This window comes from Pogona vitticeps, chromosome 1 (genome assembly GCF_051106095.1).
Source record: "Pogona vitticeps strain Pit_001003342236 chromosome 1, PviZW2.1, whole genome shotgun sequence".
NCBI classification, from domain to species: Eukaryota; Metazoa; Chordata; class Lepidosauria; order Squamata; family Agamidae; genus Pogona; species Pogona vitticeps.
The window spans coordinates 259815861-259836627 of record NC_135783.1 but is presented as its reverse complement, the minus strand read 5'-3'; the positions used below and the strand labels follow the sequence as shown (position 1 = coordinate 259836627).

Genomic DNA, 20767 nt, shown 5'->3' with positions numbered 1-20767 from the left:
AGTGTCTGGGCCCTTCCTGTGCTCCCCTCCTACCATATCATATGTGAATACAGTACTTCTAAGACAGGGGTGGGCAATTAATTTCTATACATGAAAAATCTAACTGTGTTTGGGCGCCGAACCAGCTTTACTTAAAAATGAAATGAAACAGTGATGAAAGAAAAAAGACCCAACACTGAGCTAACTCACCTGCGTTCCCACGCGGCCTTCCTCTCCAACTGTCTTCTATCCTGTGCAGGCGACGTGATGCATCATCACATCGCCTGTGCAAGACATCGCCTGTGCAAGGATCGCTTCCGGGCTCTTGAGCCACAGGCTCCGCAGCGGCTCAAGAGTAACAGTCAAAACTTGTGAGATCCCAGCGTTGGATCTCGCGAGTTTTATTTACTGGCATGCTGGGTGACTGGAGCCAGAGCTCTGGCTCACTCAGTGGCGACGGGCGGGCCAGACAGGAGCGGCTTGCGGGCCGTACGTGGCCCTCGGGCCACACTTTGCCCAGGTCTGCTCTAAGAGCTACCTGTCACTTCTGGTTCCACCCATGTTGAACCTTTCCCCCTGCCAACCAAAATGAGCACCAGCCACCACTGCTCGCAAGACTTCACTAATGTCTCACTTTGCCATTTCCGGTCACTCTCATATTTCTGGACTCACTTTCCCTTCTTTATTCCCCCAGATTATTAATCTCCCTCTCTAATCTCGCACCAGCGGGCTGGATGAGTTGAGAACAACTGGATTGAGAGTTTGATTCCCCATTGTGCCTCCCAAGAGAGGAGCCTGCCTGTTTGTAAATCAAACTACGAAAATTGAAATGGGTGTGTGGTGTGTGTTTGTGTGTAATTGTTTGTAGCAATAACATCTGTGAGATAACTGGACAATAACCCAAAAGGATTCCTAAAAGACCCTTCTTTGCACTTTGAATCATCCTGGAAACAAACACTCATGGTGCTTTTTGTAGAAAAACGTCTCCTCTCCCTGCAGCTTTCGACAATGTGGAGAAGTATCCGCTTTTACACATCTCCATCAAAGGCTGTCTTCAATCAGGCAGGTTTATGTTATGTGCCATCCAGCGAGATCCAACTTACACAGTTTTAAAGGTAAATGAGATACCCCACCCACAGTTTCCATGGCTGAAAACCAGTCTCCCGGGTCCCAATCCTTCACTCTATCCATATTGTATCCTTGATCAACTGGAAAGGCCAGGCTTAAACATCTTAGATAGAACCACCATGCTCCTAGTAATGTTTCTGTTTACATGCAATGCAGGGGCAAAACCCACAGGCTATTGGAAAGCTTATGGCTCCCTAACTGAGATCAGTATCACAGTCTACAACACTGCTTCTTAACCTTGGGTTACTCAGGAGTTTTGGACTGCAACTCCCAGAAGCCTTCACCACCAACTGTGCTGGCTGGGGTTTCTGGGAGTTGCAGTTCAAAAACATCCGAGTAACAAAGGTTAAGAACCACTGGTCTACAACATGCTCCTGTCCATGCCTACTCAGAGGTAAAGCTTGCAGTGGTTGTTGTGGGTTTTTCAGGCTGTTTGGCCGTGTTCTTAAGGTTTTTCTTCCTAATGTTTCACCAGTCTCTGTGGCTGGCATCTTCAGAGGACAGGAGTCAGAACTCTTTCTCTCTCCTTAAGAACACGGCCAAACAGCCTGAAAAACCCACAACAACCATCGGATCCCGGCAGTGAAAGCCTTCGAGAATACAGTACAAAGCTTACAGTATTTTTTGCCCAGGTAGGTGAGTACTGGTACTGTATTGCCACTTGGGGTAAGCCTCTTAAAATCTAGCCCTTCTACACACCCCTTTCTTCCCGCAGGAGCCAGGGGAGGGGGTAGGAGAGAGAAATAAAAGTGTCTCAGGAAATGTCCATGGACCCATCGTCCCAAGGAGTAGGAGGGTTATTTTAAGCACCCCCCCAAGCGTTTTATATTTGGAAATCCTTTCGGTGATGCGGATCTGTTGGTTGGCTGAAAGTTAACAACCCTGCGCTCCCACTCCTACCGCCCCTCCAGTTTCTATACAGAAGAAACTTTACATTAACTCAGACCAGGTTTCTCACATACATCATCGCCTTCGGGGTGGATAGCTACGATCCTCAAGCTACTTTCAACGGAATATTTAGCACATTTCTAATAAAGGCAATATCGGTTTTGGAGTCCTTCCTTTAGGTCTTCTCAACCGGCTCAAAGCCTGTTGCGCTGCTTTAATCGGTTCTCTCGCAGACAACCCCCCCCCTTGAGATGTTGCCGAAACTTTCGTTTTAAAGCAACTTTCCTTTCCTACGGAGAAAGTAAAAGAGATGTGAACCTGGAGAAAGAGGGAAAACACCTTTGAAATCTGAAATTACCCTAAAATATTCGCCTTCGCTTTTTTGAATGGCTCTTCCCCCCTTTTCTTAAACAATAAACAAACAAACAAACAAAAACCCTGCCTACAATTTGTCCAAAAGAATGGCAAAGTATACGACATGACATAAGATAAAGCCATCAACAGGAAGGTGTTTGGACCCACAACGCTTTCATCTCTTTTTTAAAAGACCGGCTTTCTAAAATCCGGAGTGGGAGGGAGACACTGCTCAGTTTGATCCAATCCTCCCCCAAATTACTCACATCAGATTAAAACAGAAAATAAAAATGAAAGGCAGAGTCCCTCCGGGAATGGAACCGAGAAACAAAATTGAGAAGACTCTTAAGCCGGTTTTTGTTTTAGTTTTTCTCATCGAAAACGGTTTTCGGCAAAAGCTGGATCGAAGGCAAAAAAACACAAACAAACAAAAAAGCCGCTCGTCCTCTCAATCTCCATGACTTTTTAGTAACATTTTGCCATGGATTTTCCGTCGTTTGTATTGGAAGACCGACGACAATAATAATTATAACAAAGAAAATTACGACAGCGACCCTTCCTGAAAAGAAAAACCAGGATTTAGATATACATTTAAATTAAGGAAGGCCGACCTCAGGTATACAAATTTATTTATTCATTTATTTTACAGAAACCGCGGGATCTGATATAACAAACCAAGGTATAATAATAATAATAATAATAATAATAATAATAATAATAATAATAATAATAATAATAATAATAATAATAATAATAATAATAATAATAATAATAATAATAGGCAACAGAACAAAGCACAGGGTGGGGTGAAAGCACGAAACCAGTCCGCAAATACGATTGCGTAGATGGGACAGTCCACTAGAAGTCACATACAAACGGGAAAAAAACCCTGTACTTACATATTTGCAGACTAAAACACTTCTTTAAAAAGATCCCATAAAGGGCTCAACTGAACCACCACGATAGTTATTTTTGGAAGATACAACTACGACTTTTCTTTCCCTTTCAAAATTAGTAAGTTGGTGTTCACCTTATTCTACTTTTACACATTTCACGCTTCTCTTGGAAAGGAAAATAGTGTAATAGGTCGGTGACTTGTGGGAGGAAAAAAAGAAACAAATCTCGGACGCCGGCCGCCCAAAACCAAAAAACCTCACACAAAACGACAGCAAGTAGGCTTCCTGGAAGCACCTGTTACTACACATCAGCGTGTGTTCCTCTCTCTCTCTTTCTCTCGCAAACTGTCCAAAAGGAGGAGGCCTCCCAACACTAGAAGCAGCTCGTGGGGAACGAACTGAGCTCTCATCACGGCGCGGATTCCTCTCGGGGAGACCGTCGGAGATGGGGAGTCTCGCCCAGCCGCCGAGGCCCCCTGCCCGCGCCCGCTCCCAAGCACCTCTCGCTGCCCCGGCGGCGCTTTGACACGGGCGGCCTCTTCCCTCCGACTTTTGCCGGACGGGGGGCCTTTCGCCGGCGCCCAATCGGGGCGGCCTCCCTCCCGCCCCCTCCCCTCCCTCCCCCCCTTCGAGACACCCCACCCCACCCCGGCGAGTGGCTGTGCGAGGGGCCAAGGGGATGATAGGCCGGCAGGTGGGAGAATGGGTGGCCGGTGGAGGAATGCCCACCCTCCCGGGCTGGAATAAATAAGAGGCACCGGGCGCAGGCCGGGCGGATGGCAGGCGGCGGCGAAGAAGAAGGGCCGGGGGCATCTCCCTTTCCCCAGATGGCAGGCTGAGCCCACGCAAGGGGGGGGGGGAGAGCAAAGGGACGACAGCCTATAGTGGACGAAGCCCCCCGCCCGGCTGCCGGCACACGCGTCCCTCTCCCTCGAGCGCCTTCCCTTTGGAAAAGGAAGAAGGCCCGTGACCTTGGACTTGGCTTTGGAGGGAGAGCCCGACGGCACCGCCGCCGCTGCTGCGCCGCCACCAGCAGCAGAAGCTCCCCCTCGAGCCTCTCTCTCTCTCTCTCTAGGGCTTCTGCCCGCCGCTCTCTCGATCCATTCCTGCCCCGACCCGGCCCTGCCCGACCCGACTCCCCTCCTCCATGGACGTGCTGGGCCACATGGAGATCCCCGACGGCTCGCTCTGCTCCTTCTCGGCGGCCGCCGACGACTTCTACGACGACCCGTGCTTCAACACGTCGGACATGCACTTCTTCGAGGACCTCGACCCGCGCCTGGTGCACGTGGGGGGCCTGCTCAAGGCCGACGAGCACGGCGGCGGCGGCCACGGCCACGAGGACGAGCACATCCGGGCGCCGAGCGGGCACCACCAGGCCGGGCGCTGCCTCCTCTGGGCCTGCAAGGCCTGCAAGCGGAAGACCACCAACGCCGACCGCCGCAAGGCCGCCACCATGCGCGAGCGGCGGCGCCTCAGCAAGGTCAACGAGGCCTTCGAGACTCTCAAGCGCTGCACCTCCACCAACCCCAACCAGCGCCTGCCCAAGGTGGAGATCCTGCGCAACGCCATCCGCTACATCGAGAGCCTCCAGGCCCTGCTGAGGGAGCAAGAGGACGCCTACTACCCGGTCCTCGAGCACTACAGCGGCGAGTCCGACGCCTCCAGCCCCCGCTCCAACTGCTCCGACGGCATGGTGAGTTGGGGGGTTCCTCCTCGGGGGTACGGCGGCGGCGGCGGCCACGGCACCTCTGCCCAAGCGGGGACGGTGGGTTGGAGGAGCACGGCGGCCTCGCCACCCACCCCGAGGAAGACGCCCGAGGCCTCCTGGGCCTTTTGACAGCTCGCCCCAGAGGGAGGCAGGCGGCCTGATTCTCTCCCTCAGACATTTCTGTGCGGGGAAAGGGCCTGTCTCTTAATATCCCTAGTCGTTTGGGTTAGAGAGTCGTGCTTGAACTCCGAGAGAAAGAGAGAAAACACACACACACACACACACACAGAGAGAGAGAGAGAGAGAGAGAGAGGTGTAGTGGTCAGAGCAGCACCATTCGCTTTAGGCCAGGGTGTAGCAGTAGGACAGGCGAGCTGGAGATTCAGGTAACCTAGGAAGCTTAACTGGGTAACCCAGGGTCGCTGAGCCTGAACTCCTCCACAGGATTTTTGTGAGAATTAAAAAGGGAACACAACCCCCCAGCTTCCCCACACAGAATAGTAATGAGGATTTTTTAAAGGGGGGGGCATGCCTTGAGTTCACTGTCAGGAAGACAGAATTGAAATGTAACAAATAAGTGAGGAGGCAGCCTACATAGTTGGGATGGGATTTCCCTCTGAAATGTGGAAGGCAAGGGGCAGGACTTCCCTGGTGCCTTTTGAGTCAGATGAACCCCAGGAGCCATTTTCAGCCTCAGGACTAAACAGAGCAGCAAGTGAAACTCATCACACTTAATGGGCAACGTGTGCTCTTCTGTCCCTGTTGAGTAATCACAGTCCCCAGTTGGATCAGTGATTGGGACTTCCCGGTCAAGAGGGCTGCACTTCTTAGCAGACTTTAGTCCCAGTGCCTGTTTATAAAGAAAGTAAGCCTGCCAGCCAGAGCACAGTTTTCTGGAAATAGACAACACTGAAAACTCTGGAGCAAATTTAAGAGCCAGCGTACCCTGGCCTGGCCTGTGAGTGCTGCATTTAGCACCAGAAGCAGGGTCCGCCCTCCGACTTTTATTCCCTGGGAGAGTAAGGATAACTCACTTGTTACTGTTCCAAGGAAAACAGAGAGAGTGTTTTCTTTTCCTTGAACACAGGCAGTTCTGTTCTGCTTCTAATACTGTACATGGTTATTGGCTGTTCCAGCTGGTTCCTGGGACAGGAGAGAGAGGTTTTCCTTCAAATTAATTCTCACTGTATAAGATACATGGAGGAAACAGCTCTCTCTATTACTGTCAGTAAGGTAGAGGGTTCTAAATGTAATTGTTTTCTCTACAGCTGTAATTGAACTAATACTGCCATGCTTATTTAGAGATTAGCCCTATTGAACTCAATGGGATGTAATCTGAGTCATCATGTCTGGGATCAGACTATCTAAAACACCATGTTTATTTGTTTATTTATTTGGACAATTTATGAACTACCCTCTTGAGTTCCTATGTTGACATATAGTTAAAAGACTAAATCAGTACAATAAAGCGTAGAGACAGAGATGTGCACATATACCCAACAGCAAATCACAGGAGTAGCAGCCACCAGATGGCAATCGAGCGTAGTCATACAAAGCATGCTGCTCCTTAGGTGCCATAGAGTAACAAGAACATTGTTCTGCTGTTCAGCTCTCTCTGTCCTCCCAGGACAAAGTGCCTTGGTGACAAAGCAGGACAATCCCTGGAGGAAGAAATTATAGATCTCTTACTCAGTTGTCCTGTGATTTTGGGATACTTAGAAACATGATGTATAATAAATTGAGCTGAACTTCCAGGTCTTTGCCCATTTAAATCTTTCCTACCCATCTCCTCCACAGAAGTAAACCCGTACACAGTAAAGATGTATTTCTGAGGAAGCAGAGCATAGTTAATATTATACCCTGATTTTATTTGGCCCTGTAGAAAAGGGACAGTCCAAAGTAGATGCTTTGGTACTTGGAAGAGCATGCCCAGTAAAACATGTTTGTACAAAATCATCATAGAGTATATATGTCTACTCAGCTCCACAGCTTAAATATTGCCAGCATAGGTGTGGACAGTGTTATAGCCCTAAATAAGATCAAATATGATGAGGCTTATCTCTGAGAAGACCTGTAATATATTGTGATCTGTGAAACATGTTTGGACTGTGATGGAATGGGTACTGAGTGACTCACTGTACCAAATGTGACATATAAGACAATGGTGACTGTATCTCACATTGAATTTTGGCCATTGCATTGAAGCCTCATTCTGTGACATGCCATATTTTTTCTGCAACCTATGTTTGTGCTTATGGGTGGGTTTGAACAAACTCATGAGTAATCAGGTGATAAAGACCAATTACTCATAAACATGTTTGAACTTGCTTATGGGTTCACATGTAGGTTGCGAAAAATGTGAAATATCATCACAATCTTCCCCCCTACTCTTCACAAATAGTGCTTGTAGTAGCTGTGGGAGGCAGGAGAAGCCAAAGATGAGCAATGTGCACATCTATGACACAGAGCATACATTACATTACATTTTAGGGACAGAGACAGGGAAGGAAACAGAAGAGAAGGCCAGATTTTAATCCCAGGCCATGTTTTAAAACTAGAGGTGGGGTGGTTTATTTATTCTGGAAATAAACTTATCCAGCCATTACCTGTAATTTCATTGGGCTCCACACTTGGATGAAGGCTTGGAACAGGGCAAATGAACACGTTTCTTTTAAAATGTGCTGAAGTATCTTGGGTATAGAAATAGAAAAAGCTACTTTTTAGGATAATAACTCTTAAGGATCCTGTCACTAGAATGGGCTGTGGGATCAAGGGAGTCATAGTCCAAAAATGTATTACCATCTCTGTGAGTGTATGGGTTCACACCTAAGAGACATACTTTCAGAGTCCATCACAGTCATGATGTTCTGTAAGTAGACTGGATGATTCCAGTTTCTGAATAATCTGCCTAAATGGCTTCTTGTTACTATCTGCTGTGTGAATGAAAAATTATAATAGGAATTTGTAGAGCTGTTGAGTGTGGCATCAAAATACAGTGAAGAATGCACATTCATTGCCAATAGGCCTTAGCAGAGGGAATAAAAAAGTCAAAATTGTTGCAAATGTGTGAGGTATTATATGATTATTTAAAGGGCCACATATCAACAAAGAGATCAAAGGACCACCATATGTTTAGAGTGGTTTGGATTACCTTGACAATTAACAGGCTAAATGGCTATACTTGTGTTTCCTGTAGTAGGTGTGTGAAATGAAATGACAGGTGTGCAGGCTTAAACACCTACATACACACGTGTACACCTGGCTAGCCTGATCATGTTTCTGATCTAATGTTTTACATTACTGGATTTTGTTTCTAGTTGGATTACAGTGGACCCCCTTGCAGTTCCCGCAGAAGGAGCAGCTATGACAGCAGCTACTATACAGAAACTCTAAGTGGTAAGTGTCTGCCTTGGAAGAAATAAAAGATTATTCTAGGGTAAGACTGCTGAACAGAGCCCACATACACTTTCATACTTTGTGTCCTTGGTAATCCATAGCGAAGTGTGCTCAAATAAAGGTTTCATATCTAATGCATTGTAGTTATTGGTTAGAAACCTATTACCAACCTCTGCACTTGTAGAAAGGAAATCACATCAGTCTTGGCAGCAGATTGCCACTCACTAACAAGATACTGATTGAGTTCCTGGGCATATATGCAGTCACACGGTTGGACACTTCATTAATAAATGGCAATTTGCTGCCAAGACTTAGGTGGTTTCCTCTCAGCTGTAGATTGGGCAAGAAGATTTTGGCCAGTATTAGATATTTATTATTTTAATGGGTTCATTTCCCCTCCCCCCGAAACACTGTGCATTTTTATTTTTAAGTTGTAATTAAAATTAATTATTGTTTTTTATGGTCCTATGACCACCTTAAAGAGAGACATACTTAACAGGTCATTTTAAATCTCTGTATCGATCTTCTTATACTTCATATTGCCAGTTGTGAGTTTATCCTCTTTGATTTGTTAGATATTTGATTCTGTACTGTCTTAACTGTACATCAGAATTTTGTTGTGGGGTGTGTAATTTGTCTATAAAAATGAATTTTAAAAACCTGATCAAAACCAGTTGTTGGTGCTATTCTTCACCGTGGGTTTAAACTTTACAAAATTATTTGGCTGATTTTTTTCCTCTCCCAGGCCACTGTGGAGTTTTTATTCACAGTTCATCTGACTCTCCTCTCAAAATTGTATGAGGCCAACTCAGATTTCCATCCAACAAATAATTAATGGGGGGTAGGGGCAGTAAATCCTGTTTAACCCAACATAATTTAATCTCATACTGGGCATGTGTAGGACTTTGCTGTTGGGTGTGATTGTGACTGCATATCAAAGTCCTACCCAACAAACAAACAAACAAACAAAACAGAAAACACACACATCCCAAACAAACACACACCCAATCCTCTTCGGTGTAACTAACTTTCTTAGTCCACTGTTCTCCTTGTCTTTCAGATTCAAAGCAAGGGAAGAGTTCCGTTGTTTCCAGCCTAGATTGTTTGTCGAGCATTGTGGAGAGGATTTCAACTGACAGCACAGCCTGCCCTACCTTGCCTGCAGTTGAAAGTGGAACGGCGGGGAGCCCCTGTTCCCTCCATGATGGGGCCAGCCTGAACGACACTGCAGCACAAATCTCCTCTCCAGCTAGCTGCACTCCACTCCCTCAGGACGCTACCAACAACAGCGCTAACAACCCTATCTACCAAGTGCTATAAACGCCCAGCAAACGCAAGCTGCAGCATTGCGGATGCTCCCCACTTTAGCCATCAAGTAATACTTAAATCTGCTTTCCAAACACTGAAAGAGACAATCCCTGTGAGTTTTTTTTACGTTTTCAAATGTATCTAATAATTCCTTTCAAATATATATTGTCTTCCAAGCTTGTACTACATCAAAATACACTTATTTATTGGTTGTAAACAAAAGCTATTTAATTTGTATATAGAGATTTAGAATTGTGTACCATGAAATGGCCAATGATTAATCCTTGCTTTCAAAAGAGGAAACCTTTCTTGGGAGAGTCTTTGTAGATCCTCTTCTGGCAATCATTCATACAGACTGCTTACTCCCGTTTAATTCTAGTGCAGTTTCAGCAGCCCAGTTGTTCAGGATTGTAAACTTTCTTTGCAATTCCCTTCTGAAATAATAGCCATCCACATTTTTGCAGAAAAGGTTGTGGACCATTTTTTAGAAAAATACTTATTTTGTATACGTGTAAATAAGAGTTGCTTTGCCAAAAAAAAAAAAAGGAATTCCATCAAAACAACAACAAAAATGTATGTATTTAATGTTGCTTGGTTTGTTGTGCCAAACTTTTAACTTTATATATTTATACAATGTGGATGCTGAGAATGTTTTCAACAGTATTCTAAATAAAGATCCTTATTTATAAAACTACTGGATTGGCTTTTGGCTTCGAATCTCAACGTCGCTTTCAATATCATATCAGAAAGGATTTTGTACCATGTCCCCAAATTCCATATTGTCATGCTCCCACAATTTGCATGACTGTATTCCTACACAGCCAAAGCCTAGGCAGAAAGAGAAGCACCTGTCCAATTGTAGTGCCTGTTTTCATGTCTCCTACTACAGACTATCATCTTGCAGAACATGCAAGCTGTGAGTTTTAATAAGAAAAGAGCTTTCCTATTCTGCTGTGTGATGGGCTGCAAAAACATTTTAAATTTACTGTTTCTCCACACCCATGCTATGCATGACTAGCTCGCTCTCCACTTGAATTTTGCATTCCTCTTTAATTTGTTTTTGTTTATAGAAAGCACTGTTGGGCATATGGGGCCTAGCCCCATTTTAATTAATGTACTCATTTAAGTTAATGGTAATCTGATAATGGTATGCAGTCATAAATAATACTTTTATTCTTTACATTTGTAAAGAGAGATGCTGTGCCTCAAAGAACTCATGACATAAGGCTGCAGCTGCACTAGAACAAAGCCTCCCAAATCATATAGCTAACAATCATATAAAGGCACACAAATAAGCTATATTCCAGCATCAGTGAATCTAGGTTCATCCGCATGCTTAGAGGGGAGCACTTAATCCTGTCTCCTCCCTTGACATTTTTTCCGTTTGAGTAACCATGGCTCTGAAGAGGAGAGGTTCCTGCTTTCATGTACAGCCTACACACAAGCAGGAGTGTTGCAGAATTGCAGTTCTGGCTTACATGCAGACTTTAAACACAAGTAGGAAACTCCTCAGATCTATTGTTGATCACAGAAAGAATCTGGCAATGGAGGGGGTGTTGCTTAGCTCTCCCTTTTAAGTGTATCGGGAAACTGGATTCATTAATGCCCTACTAGGATTTTGCTGTCTTTTAAAAGTAGCATGCATTGACTATGAGGTGATGACTATCCATTCATGATCTTCTGTTAAGGTGTGTTTTTCTCCTGATTCCATTTCCAAAATGGTTGTTTATCACTGGGTTTCTTGTGACTGCATGACTTCTGATGCATTTTGATTAAATTAAAAACACAAATATTAAGTACCCCAAATGAACTGACATTTACAGTTTTCTCACTCAGACTTCAATGTGAAACTTATACTTCAGAGACCGTTGTTTTGATTGCGCAGTGTTACAAAGAAATACAAAATACTGAAGTCAGATGCTGTACTATAAGGTGTGAACTTAGAGGTATCAAGGAGCTGGTGAATTGTCTGAAAATGCAGCTATATTCAGAAAGTACCTAGATAATACTGAGCAATCCGGAGATTTTGAGAAGACTGTTCTCTTACTATAGGAGGATGTCAATGGTCATATTGATTTGAAATGAACCCTGGGTTGCATGTACCCTTCAAGACACTTTGGCATATTATCTCCCCATTCCGAGCTAACTAGGAATCAGGCCTGTGCACAGGTTTTTCCCATTTGATTTGTTCTTTGGAATGAATTCCAGGTTGCTTCAGAGCCATTTGTGCCCATCCAAGTCGATTTGTGCAATAGATCCGACTTACCCGTATTTTTCGCTCCATAAGACGCACCTTTCCATAAGACGCACCAATTTTTTAGGAGAAGAAAACAGGAAAATATAATCTATTTTCTTCGCTCCATAAGACGCACAGACTTTCTACCCCCCTGTTTTGTGGGAAAAAAGTGAGTCTTATGGTGCGAAAAATACGGTAATTTGTAAAGCCTTCTATTAACCACTGAAAATACAGAACAGCTATAATCATTTGTGTGTGTACGTGTGTATGTGCATGCAAGCTGATGTGCATTGTACCAATGTGCACTGCTTCATAAGAAATTTGGAGACATTATAGACTCTTAAAGTAGGAAGTCTTAGAGAGTGACTTGTCCACAAAAGCTCACATTAAAATATAGCAGTTAAGTCTTTAAAGTGCCACTTTATTTTTTATTTTTCTTCTTTATTTTTTATTTTTCTTTTGTTTTTGTCTGATATCTCTAAAGTAGGAAGTGAACCTGAATTTCAGACAGGTAACCTTTAAACTGTGTGTGCTTTAACAACCAGAAGAAGTGCCACTTGGTCAAGTAAATGCTGGAAATGTCATAAAAAACTGGAACTTACTATCACCTTTGGTGGACATGTGATAAAGCAAAAATGTTTTGAATAAAATATATATATAAGACTTGTTAAAATAATCAAAAAACATGTAGATTGTAAGGCAGAATTCTTTCTATTAGGTATAATACCAGAAAATGTTGATAAACAAAATGTATATTTAATGCTGCATATTCTAACAGCCGCAAGGATTATATATGTACAGTACTGGAAAAATGAAGAAACACCTCTAGATGAAGAAATAATTAAAAAGATACTGGACTATGCAGAAATGGACAGACTGATGTTAAAGATCAAAGGGAAGGAAGATTCATAATACTATCAAACTTAGAATCTGTTTCATCAATGGCTAGAAGCACGTTGTATAGATTAAGAACTTAATATGTATTGTAGTTGTATTGCCAAATGACTATAAGCAGAACCCAGGGGACACGATGTTGAAGAAGCACGGACAGACTTTTAAAATAATAAAAATAATAAAAAGAGATATATAGAAAAAAAGAAGTGCCGCATTTGTTCACTTCAGTTTATGCTCCAGACCTGAATAACTTTGTAAATTTGCCTCACTTTGTAATCATATCTGGCCATTCCAATTTGATCCAAGCCTGATCTACATCAGAGCAATTTGGTGAGCAATTTGAGCTTGAGCCAAATGAAATGCATAGTGTACTGGAGAAAGTATGCTTTCCCACTTTGTGAACAAGCCACAACGTTTCTTGGGCTCGTACTTCCTTCTTATCTGTCATGGCCACAAGAAGACTGGAAGCTTCCACTTCGAATTTTAAATTGACTGTTGTTCCTTATGACAGCTGAACTTGCAGAACTGTGCTTTATTTAAACTGAAGACAGTGTGGAATAAAACTATGACTTCAAATTGTAACTTGTTCTGAATCCACAAGTTCCTCACAGCTGGACATTGGAAACCTTGCTTTGTTCCAAAGAAGTACATGCTTCTGCTCTTCCCCTCTGGCACATGAACAAGAAGGAGGGAAAGACACATGCTGTAACTCACATAGGAAGCCGGGACACAATATCTGTTGAGTGTGCATTCCTAGGTTAGTGTTTGTCAGCACAAACTTATTTAGCAATAAATGTAATGTGATTACGAAAACAGGCCAGGATTCCAAGGATCATCCAGTGGTGGTGTAGGTGTGTGTGTGTGTATGTGTGTGCATGCATATGCACATATGCACTGTCAAGTCAAAACTGACTTATAGCGACCCTAAGAGGGCTTTCAAGGTAAGTCAGATATTTAAGGAGTGGTTTTACCAGTTCCAGCCCCCTCACAGTGCGTTTTCACGGCCAAGTGGGGATTTGAATCCTGTTCTCCAGAGTCCTCGTCTGTTACACTGACTGTTACTTCACACTGGGAATCCCATTGTTGGTGGATAGTAGGGTACAAGATAGCAATTCTAATAAGGCTTTCATGGTGAGATATTTAAGGAGTTGTTTTACCAGTTATACCTCCTCCGCTGTGAGTTTCTATCGCTGACTGACGATTTAACCCTGGTCACCTTCCTTCCTTCCTTCCTTCCTTCCTTCCTTCCTTCCTTCCTTCCTTCCTTCCTTCCTTCCTTCCTTCCTTCCTTCCTTCCTTCCTTCCTTCCTTCCTTCCTTCCTTCCTTCCTTCCTTCCTTTCTGTATTTATTTATTTATTTACAGTCATGCCCCGCTTTACGATTGCCCCACATTATGATGAAACCGCATTACAACAACATTTTGCAATCGCAAAACAATGGTCTGAATAGGGTTTTTTCATTTTACGATGATCGGTTCGCTGCTTCGGGAACTGATTCTTCGCAAAACGACGATTTTCCAACAGCTGATTGGCAGTTTCAAAATGGCCACCGGGTAAATAAAATGGCTCCCCGCTGTTTTCTGGGACGGATTCCTTGCAAGACAGCCACCAAAAATGGCCACCCTATGGAGGATCTTCCCTGGACGGTGAGTTTCCAGCCCATTGGAACACATTGAAGGGGTTTCAATGTGTTTCAATTGGCTTTTTATTTTCGCATTACGACATTTTCATTCTACAGCGATTTCGCTGGAATGAATTAACGTAATACGAAACACCACTGTATGTATGTATGTATGTATGTATGTATGTATGTATGTATGTATGTATGTATGTATTTATTTATTTATTTATTTATTTATTTATTTATTTATTTATTTATTTATTTATTTATTACCGCCTATCTAACCAAAGGCCACTCGGGGTGGTTTATAAATTCAATTGATAATTTAATCCTAGTCTGTTGCTCTATCCACTCATATAGTCTTGTCGTTCTGTTCAAATGATTTCCTTTTATTATACACACCTCAGACCTGCATAGGCCACTGATCTTTACATTTCAGTGTTCACTCATACTTATGTTGTGAATGTGCTATTACAAGTAGACATTTTGGGCCACTTGAGGGTGCATTATTTCTCAACATAGGATTAGTATCTTATCTAGTTTGACCCTAAATGTAACCTGGTTGTTGCAAGGAATGTTAGTAAAGAGTACACTTATAAAAAGAAGTAGGGAAATGTCTACATCCCAGTTGTAGGTAGATAGGGGAGTAAAGTTTCTTAATTGTGGTGCAACTGCAAAACCCTTCACACTGATGTAATGGTAAACTTGTGTTACAAGGAGATATCACTCTGTTGAGAAATGGTGTTGTGTGGGGCAGCCAAAAAATGCAGCAAAAGCTCAATTTGCAATCGTATTCCTTCCCTTTTCACACCAGTAATTACTGAAAGCAAGTGAAATTGCAGTGCAGCAAGCTGGAGTCTTGCTGCTCACAGTCAGAATATTTGTGTTCGACAATGAACGCCCTGTTCCACAAGTATTCCTAGATATTGAATTTCAGTGATTTATTTTAGTAACTTAAGTTTCCACAGGGTGGTTCTAGTGTTACAGCAGAGACCATGCATTCAACACATCCCAAAATAGACACATGTGTGCGCACACACTCACACACATGCAAACACAGGGAGCAATTTTGCGTGACTTTTTATTAATGTAGAAAGAAAAAGGGCTTATGTACAGTGTTATCCATTTACAATGTCTGTATAATTATTATACAAATATTAGAATTACCACTAACTACAAGACTCCTTCACTACGCAAAAGCCTTTGACTGTGGTGATCACAATAAACAATGGCAAGTTCTTAAAGAAATGGGAGTGTCTGACCACCTTATCTATCTCCTGAGAAACCTATATGTGGGACAGAGGAAGATATGGAGGCAGTGACAGATTTTACTTTCTTGGGCTCCATGATCACTGCAGATGGGGACAGCAGCCATGAAATCAAAAGACGCCTGCTTCTTGGGAGGAAAGCGATGAGAAACCTAGACAGCATCTTAAAAAGCAGAGTCATCACCTTGCCAACAAAGGTCCGCATAGTCAAAGTTATGGTTTTTCCAGTAGCGATGCATGGAAGTGAGAGCTGGACCATAAAGAAGCCTGACCGCCAAAGAATTGATGCTTTTGAATTGTGGTGCTGGAGGAGACTCTTGAGAGTCCCCTGGACTGCAACCTATCTATTTTGAAGGAAATCAACCCTGAGTGCTCACTGGAAGGACAGATCCTGAAGTTGAGGCTCCAATACTTTGGCCATCTCATGAGAAGAGAAGACTCCCTGGAAAAGACCCTGATGTTGGGGAAGTGTGAAGGCAAGAGAAGAAGGGTACGACAAAGGATGAGATGGATGGATGGTATCATCGAAGCTACCAACATGAATTTGACCCAACTCTGAGAGGCAGTGGAAGACAGGAGGGCCTGGCATGCTCTGGTCCATGGGGTCACGAGGAGTCGGACATGACTTAATGACTAAACAACAACAACAACAAAGCTCCATTAGAGTTATGGAGAGTTGCAGACATGTCACAGAGCTTGGAAATACTAATGTCTTGGAATACAACATCAAGAATCCCACCTTCTGCTTGACCACTGTCAAGGCTGGCTGCGGATCCTGAGATTTGCAGTTGGGAAAAAGTTACTTTTTCCAGCTCTAGTATTTCTGTTCTTCCTGGATCTAGCTAACACCGAATCTGTCCACATGTGTGTTATGGAGTGGCTACTGTATTTTGAAAATAAAATAAATATTTTAAAAAAACAAGTATGAATAGGAAACCGCTGGAGGAAGGAAAGCTTTAGGGATGGACTCTTCCTACAACAGAGAAAGACATCATCCCTCAGTGCAGCTGAGGACTTCTTTCTTCCCAACAGTAACCCTTTGATCTGTATTTTAAAAGCCCGAAGCTGTTTTGAGAACCAAGCTTTCAGCTTAATTCAGCAAGAACAATCTTTCCTTTAAAATGCTTCTCTTGCCAAAGTAAAGCAAGCACAGAACATTGTCCATCATGGAAGACATTTTGACGACTTTTTTTAATGTTTTAATGCCTCGATGGAAGAAAGTTGCTGGATTGGACCACTGCTGTGCCTAGCAACTTGTAGCAAGCTAGGCTGCTATAGAAGGAGCATTCGCCAGTGTTGATGCAATACCCTATCTTCCTGTACTCCTATGCTATCCAGAAGACCCTGATCGCTGCCCTTTTCAAGGGTCGGTGGGTACGTGCGTACGTGCATGCCTGGTAAGATAGGACATGCCAGGATGATAAGAATGAACCAGCCAGAATCCTGACACTCAGCAGATCATAAAAATATTAAAAGAGACTGTTTAGATGCTTATCTCCTCTGCTTCTTACCTTCCCCCAGCTTCAGCTCCTGCTTGTACTTCCGATGCTTGCCTTATTGGGAGCTGTCCAAGAGATTCAGTTTAACAGGAAAGCACAGGAGAATCTTTCAGCTGAGGTTAGGCTTCAAACAAGGGGTGGTATCTCCCCATATGAGCTTCCCCAGCTTCTAAGATCTTCAGAGGAGACCTTTATCTCAGTTCCACAATGCTCACAGGCATCTGTAGCATGGACGTGGGAGGAACGGCTTTTTGTAGCTTGTCCAATATTTTGATGGACTGGATTTACCACAGCTTTCCCTATCCCAGTTCTGAGCAAGCAGGTAGAGCTTCCCCACAGTTCTGCTAATGTCCTGCTCTGCATCTGGTGATGGGCTACCAATCTGGAGGTTCTCCATGAAGGAACCAAAGACATTTTAGAAGAATATGACGTTTGCAAGGCACTCTGCAGCATTTCTAAAATGGTGGACTATAAAGAACATTCTGGTTATAGTGGTGGTGGCGGTGGCAGCAATTAATAGAAATATAGAAAGCTAGTTTATATCAAGCCTACTTTATACCATTGACCCATCTAGCATAGTCATGTCAATTGCGACGGCTCTCCAGAGTTCCAGGCAGTGGTCTTTGCTAGACCTCTCTGGCCATCCTGGCCATATCTGGTGGTTTCTCATCCAAGTAGTCATCAGGCCCGGCTCTATTTCACTTCTGAAATCAGACATGATAGGTAGGTTCCTCTAGCTTCCATGCTGAATAACAGGAAGAATCGATGGCCATTATTTTAGGCAAAGCTTTTACTATATATGTAAACTCTGCAGCTGCTTTTATCCTTATTACAGTCTGGACAGTCACCAGTAAAAATTATATGTATACTGAGCTAAAAAGAAAACACAAGCTGAAACATCCATTTTGTTTTCATCTCAGAAGTGCTACCTGCTACACACCAGAAACCAGAAATAGGAAAATATGTACGAATGTCAATAAGTAGAAATCACCATTTGTAAATGATTGCCATAGTTCCCAATCCTGTCACAACCACCAGAATTTGTGGGGGAGAGAAGAGGAAGTGATCTGGCAGCCCAAATACTGCCCACAGTATTTTAATGAGTCATTTCCAATAATTACCTAATTATTTCAGGCTTAGTACAAAAGATCAGTCAAGTTTAGAAACTTTAACAATGACCAGAGCTTACCGAGTAATAGATTTAGCAGAGGATTTACCCTCTCATTTTCCCTTAAAAGTCAGGAGTGGTGTCATTCATAATCCATACGAATACGTTTGATACTGAGGCTAATGCAGTGCTTCATGTAATCTTCAACTGATGATGCTGGTGCTGCTGTCAGTAAACAAAACATACATTCAGTGGATCATTACAGGAAGACAGCTGTGAGAACTACACTTGTCTTAGCTTGGTTTCCTCTTCCCTCCTTATCCTTTTTTTCCTTTCATGCCTTTAAAAAAATGATTGCAAGCCTGCAGGCAAGAATTCCCTTTTTTTTCTTCATCTTACATTAGCCACCATGGAACACCTGGGGTCTTTTCTGGTTGAAGAGAAGTTAAAACACTTAAAGCCAGCAAACAGGGGCAGAAGTATTGCCCTGACTCTGTAACATAGCTAGGCTTGTGGGCTTTTCTGCTCCTGTACTGGCAGACACCGTCAACCCATTCATCATTCCCAAGTTGGCCAGCTGTGCCCCAGCATTTCCAATTGAGAGGAATTTACTTGCATTGTCTGTATTTTAATATCAGAGTATGGGGGGGGGTGACGGCAAAACATCAGAGTTTTGCTCCTGCCATGACACACCAATGGTGACTGGATGCAGGTGAATTGCATGTTCTCGAGGATCCATGTGCTAAAGCCAATGTATTAAAGCCAATCATGTTATTGATGTAGCATGAAAACAGACTTCCCTAGTTTGGTGTCTTCCAGAAGTATTGAGCTCCGACTCGAGTATCCCCTAATGGCATGGCTGTCACATCTGAGGATGAGGGAGAGTTTAAAAAAACTGTTTGGATAAAATAATCTTCTTGTTCTTAAATATGTAATATGTTGCCATGAGATGGGCATTTATATATGTGTGTGAGAGAAATTAAAAATACATTAGAGAGCAGAATCAGCTTTGCCTGAGATAAGTCTCCTACAAGGAAACCCACTTGTAGTGTGTGGTCAACTCACTGGACTGTGTTTCATCACATCGGTGAGGGCTTCTCAAAGGGTATGCCTATGTATACGTACGTGGAGAACAAATGATGAACTTCACATGGAGCCTATAGCAGTTTCATGTGAGGCATACGGTATTATCCCCAAAGTCCACATTCATGGAGAAGAAGTTAGAAAACAGCACAACAGAGCAGTAATTTTTGAAGGTGATCACAACATTTGCCCAATTCTGCCACCTGCAGGATAATACGAGAAATGGGGCTGGTTTTGAACACCTAGTTAAAATATGGAGATTGGAAATGTTCAAAATGTAGACATTTGGGTTATTTTTATTAGCACCAGTATCTAATTTATGGACACAGAGAAAAGACAAATGATGCTAATTGGGGTTTTTTAAATTCTTTGTTATTCTTTGTCTGATGCCCTTGGAACACAGTAAATAGAATACTTTTTTTCCCCACAGTCATAATATACTAAAACAGCTTCTCCCTGGCAGCCTCCAGGTGGGCTTTTCTGCTCCTGTACTGTGTGATGTGATGGATTCTGACAAGCTGGGTTGGATGGGGATGTTGAGAACTGCAGTCCAGTACATCACACACTGTACTGCACACACACACACATATCTGCAACCACAATTATTGGCATTTCATGCAGTCTGAGGAAGACAGGCAGTAGATGGACAAAGTGGTAGGCAATGGATTCATTCCATCCCTACTGCCAATGCCTCTCTCCCAGGCCCCCATTTTCACAGCAAGGCAAGCACTGTTCTTGTGCCCGTCGTCTACGCGGGAGCAAGACATTCAGATTGTTCTTCTTCTCTCCTCATGTAGCTTGTTTGGTAGCCAGGCTGGTCACCGATACATCTGAATTTGACCATATTTCACCTGTCCTGGCTCACTTGCATTGACTGCCAGTATTCTTCTGGGTCAAATTCAAGGTATTGATGCTAACTTATAAAGCCCTTTATTTATTTATTTATTTATTTATTTATTTATTTATTTATTTATTTATTTATTTATTTATTTATTGGACTTATATACCGCCCCATAGCGCTACAAGCACTCTCCGGGCGGTTTACAATTTTTTTTTTAATTATACAGGCTATACATTGCCCCCCCAGCAAGCTGGGTACTCATTTTACCGACCTCGGAAGGATGGAAGGCTGAGTCAACCTTGAGCCGGCTACCTGGGATTTGAACCCCAGGTCATGAGCACAGTTTTATGGGTTAGGACCTTGCTAACTGTCAGAGTGCCTCTCCCTCAGGTCATCTTCCTGTCCCACCCGCACATCCCAGTCTTTAATGTTTCGGTTGGCCACTCCAAAAGAGGCCCAGAAGGCATCAACCAGAAAATGGGCCTTTTCAGTCATGGTCGCTCTGCTCTGGAATTCTCTTCTTGTTGAGGTGCAACTGGGCCCCGCCCTCCTGAGCT

General features: G+C 43.3%; 1 protein-coding gene across 1 annotated transcript; it reads left to right on the top strand.

Moving 5' to 3' along the window:
- The first annotated feature begins 3151 nt into the window (after positions 1-3151).
- MYOD1 (myogenic differentiation 1) lies at positions 3152-19272 on the top strand. Its single transcript, XM_020811345.3, has 3 exons — positions 3152-4941; positions 8274-8352; positions 9413-19272. The coding sequence occupies exons 1-3, from the start codon at positions 4393-4395 to the stop codon at positions 9670-9672; spliced, it is 888 nt and encodes a 295-aa protein (XP_020667004.3). The 5' UTR covers positions 3152-4392; the 3' UTR covers positions 9673-19272.
- The last annotated feature ends 1495 nt before the right edge of the window (positions 19273-20767 follow it).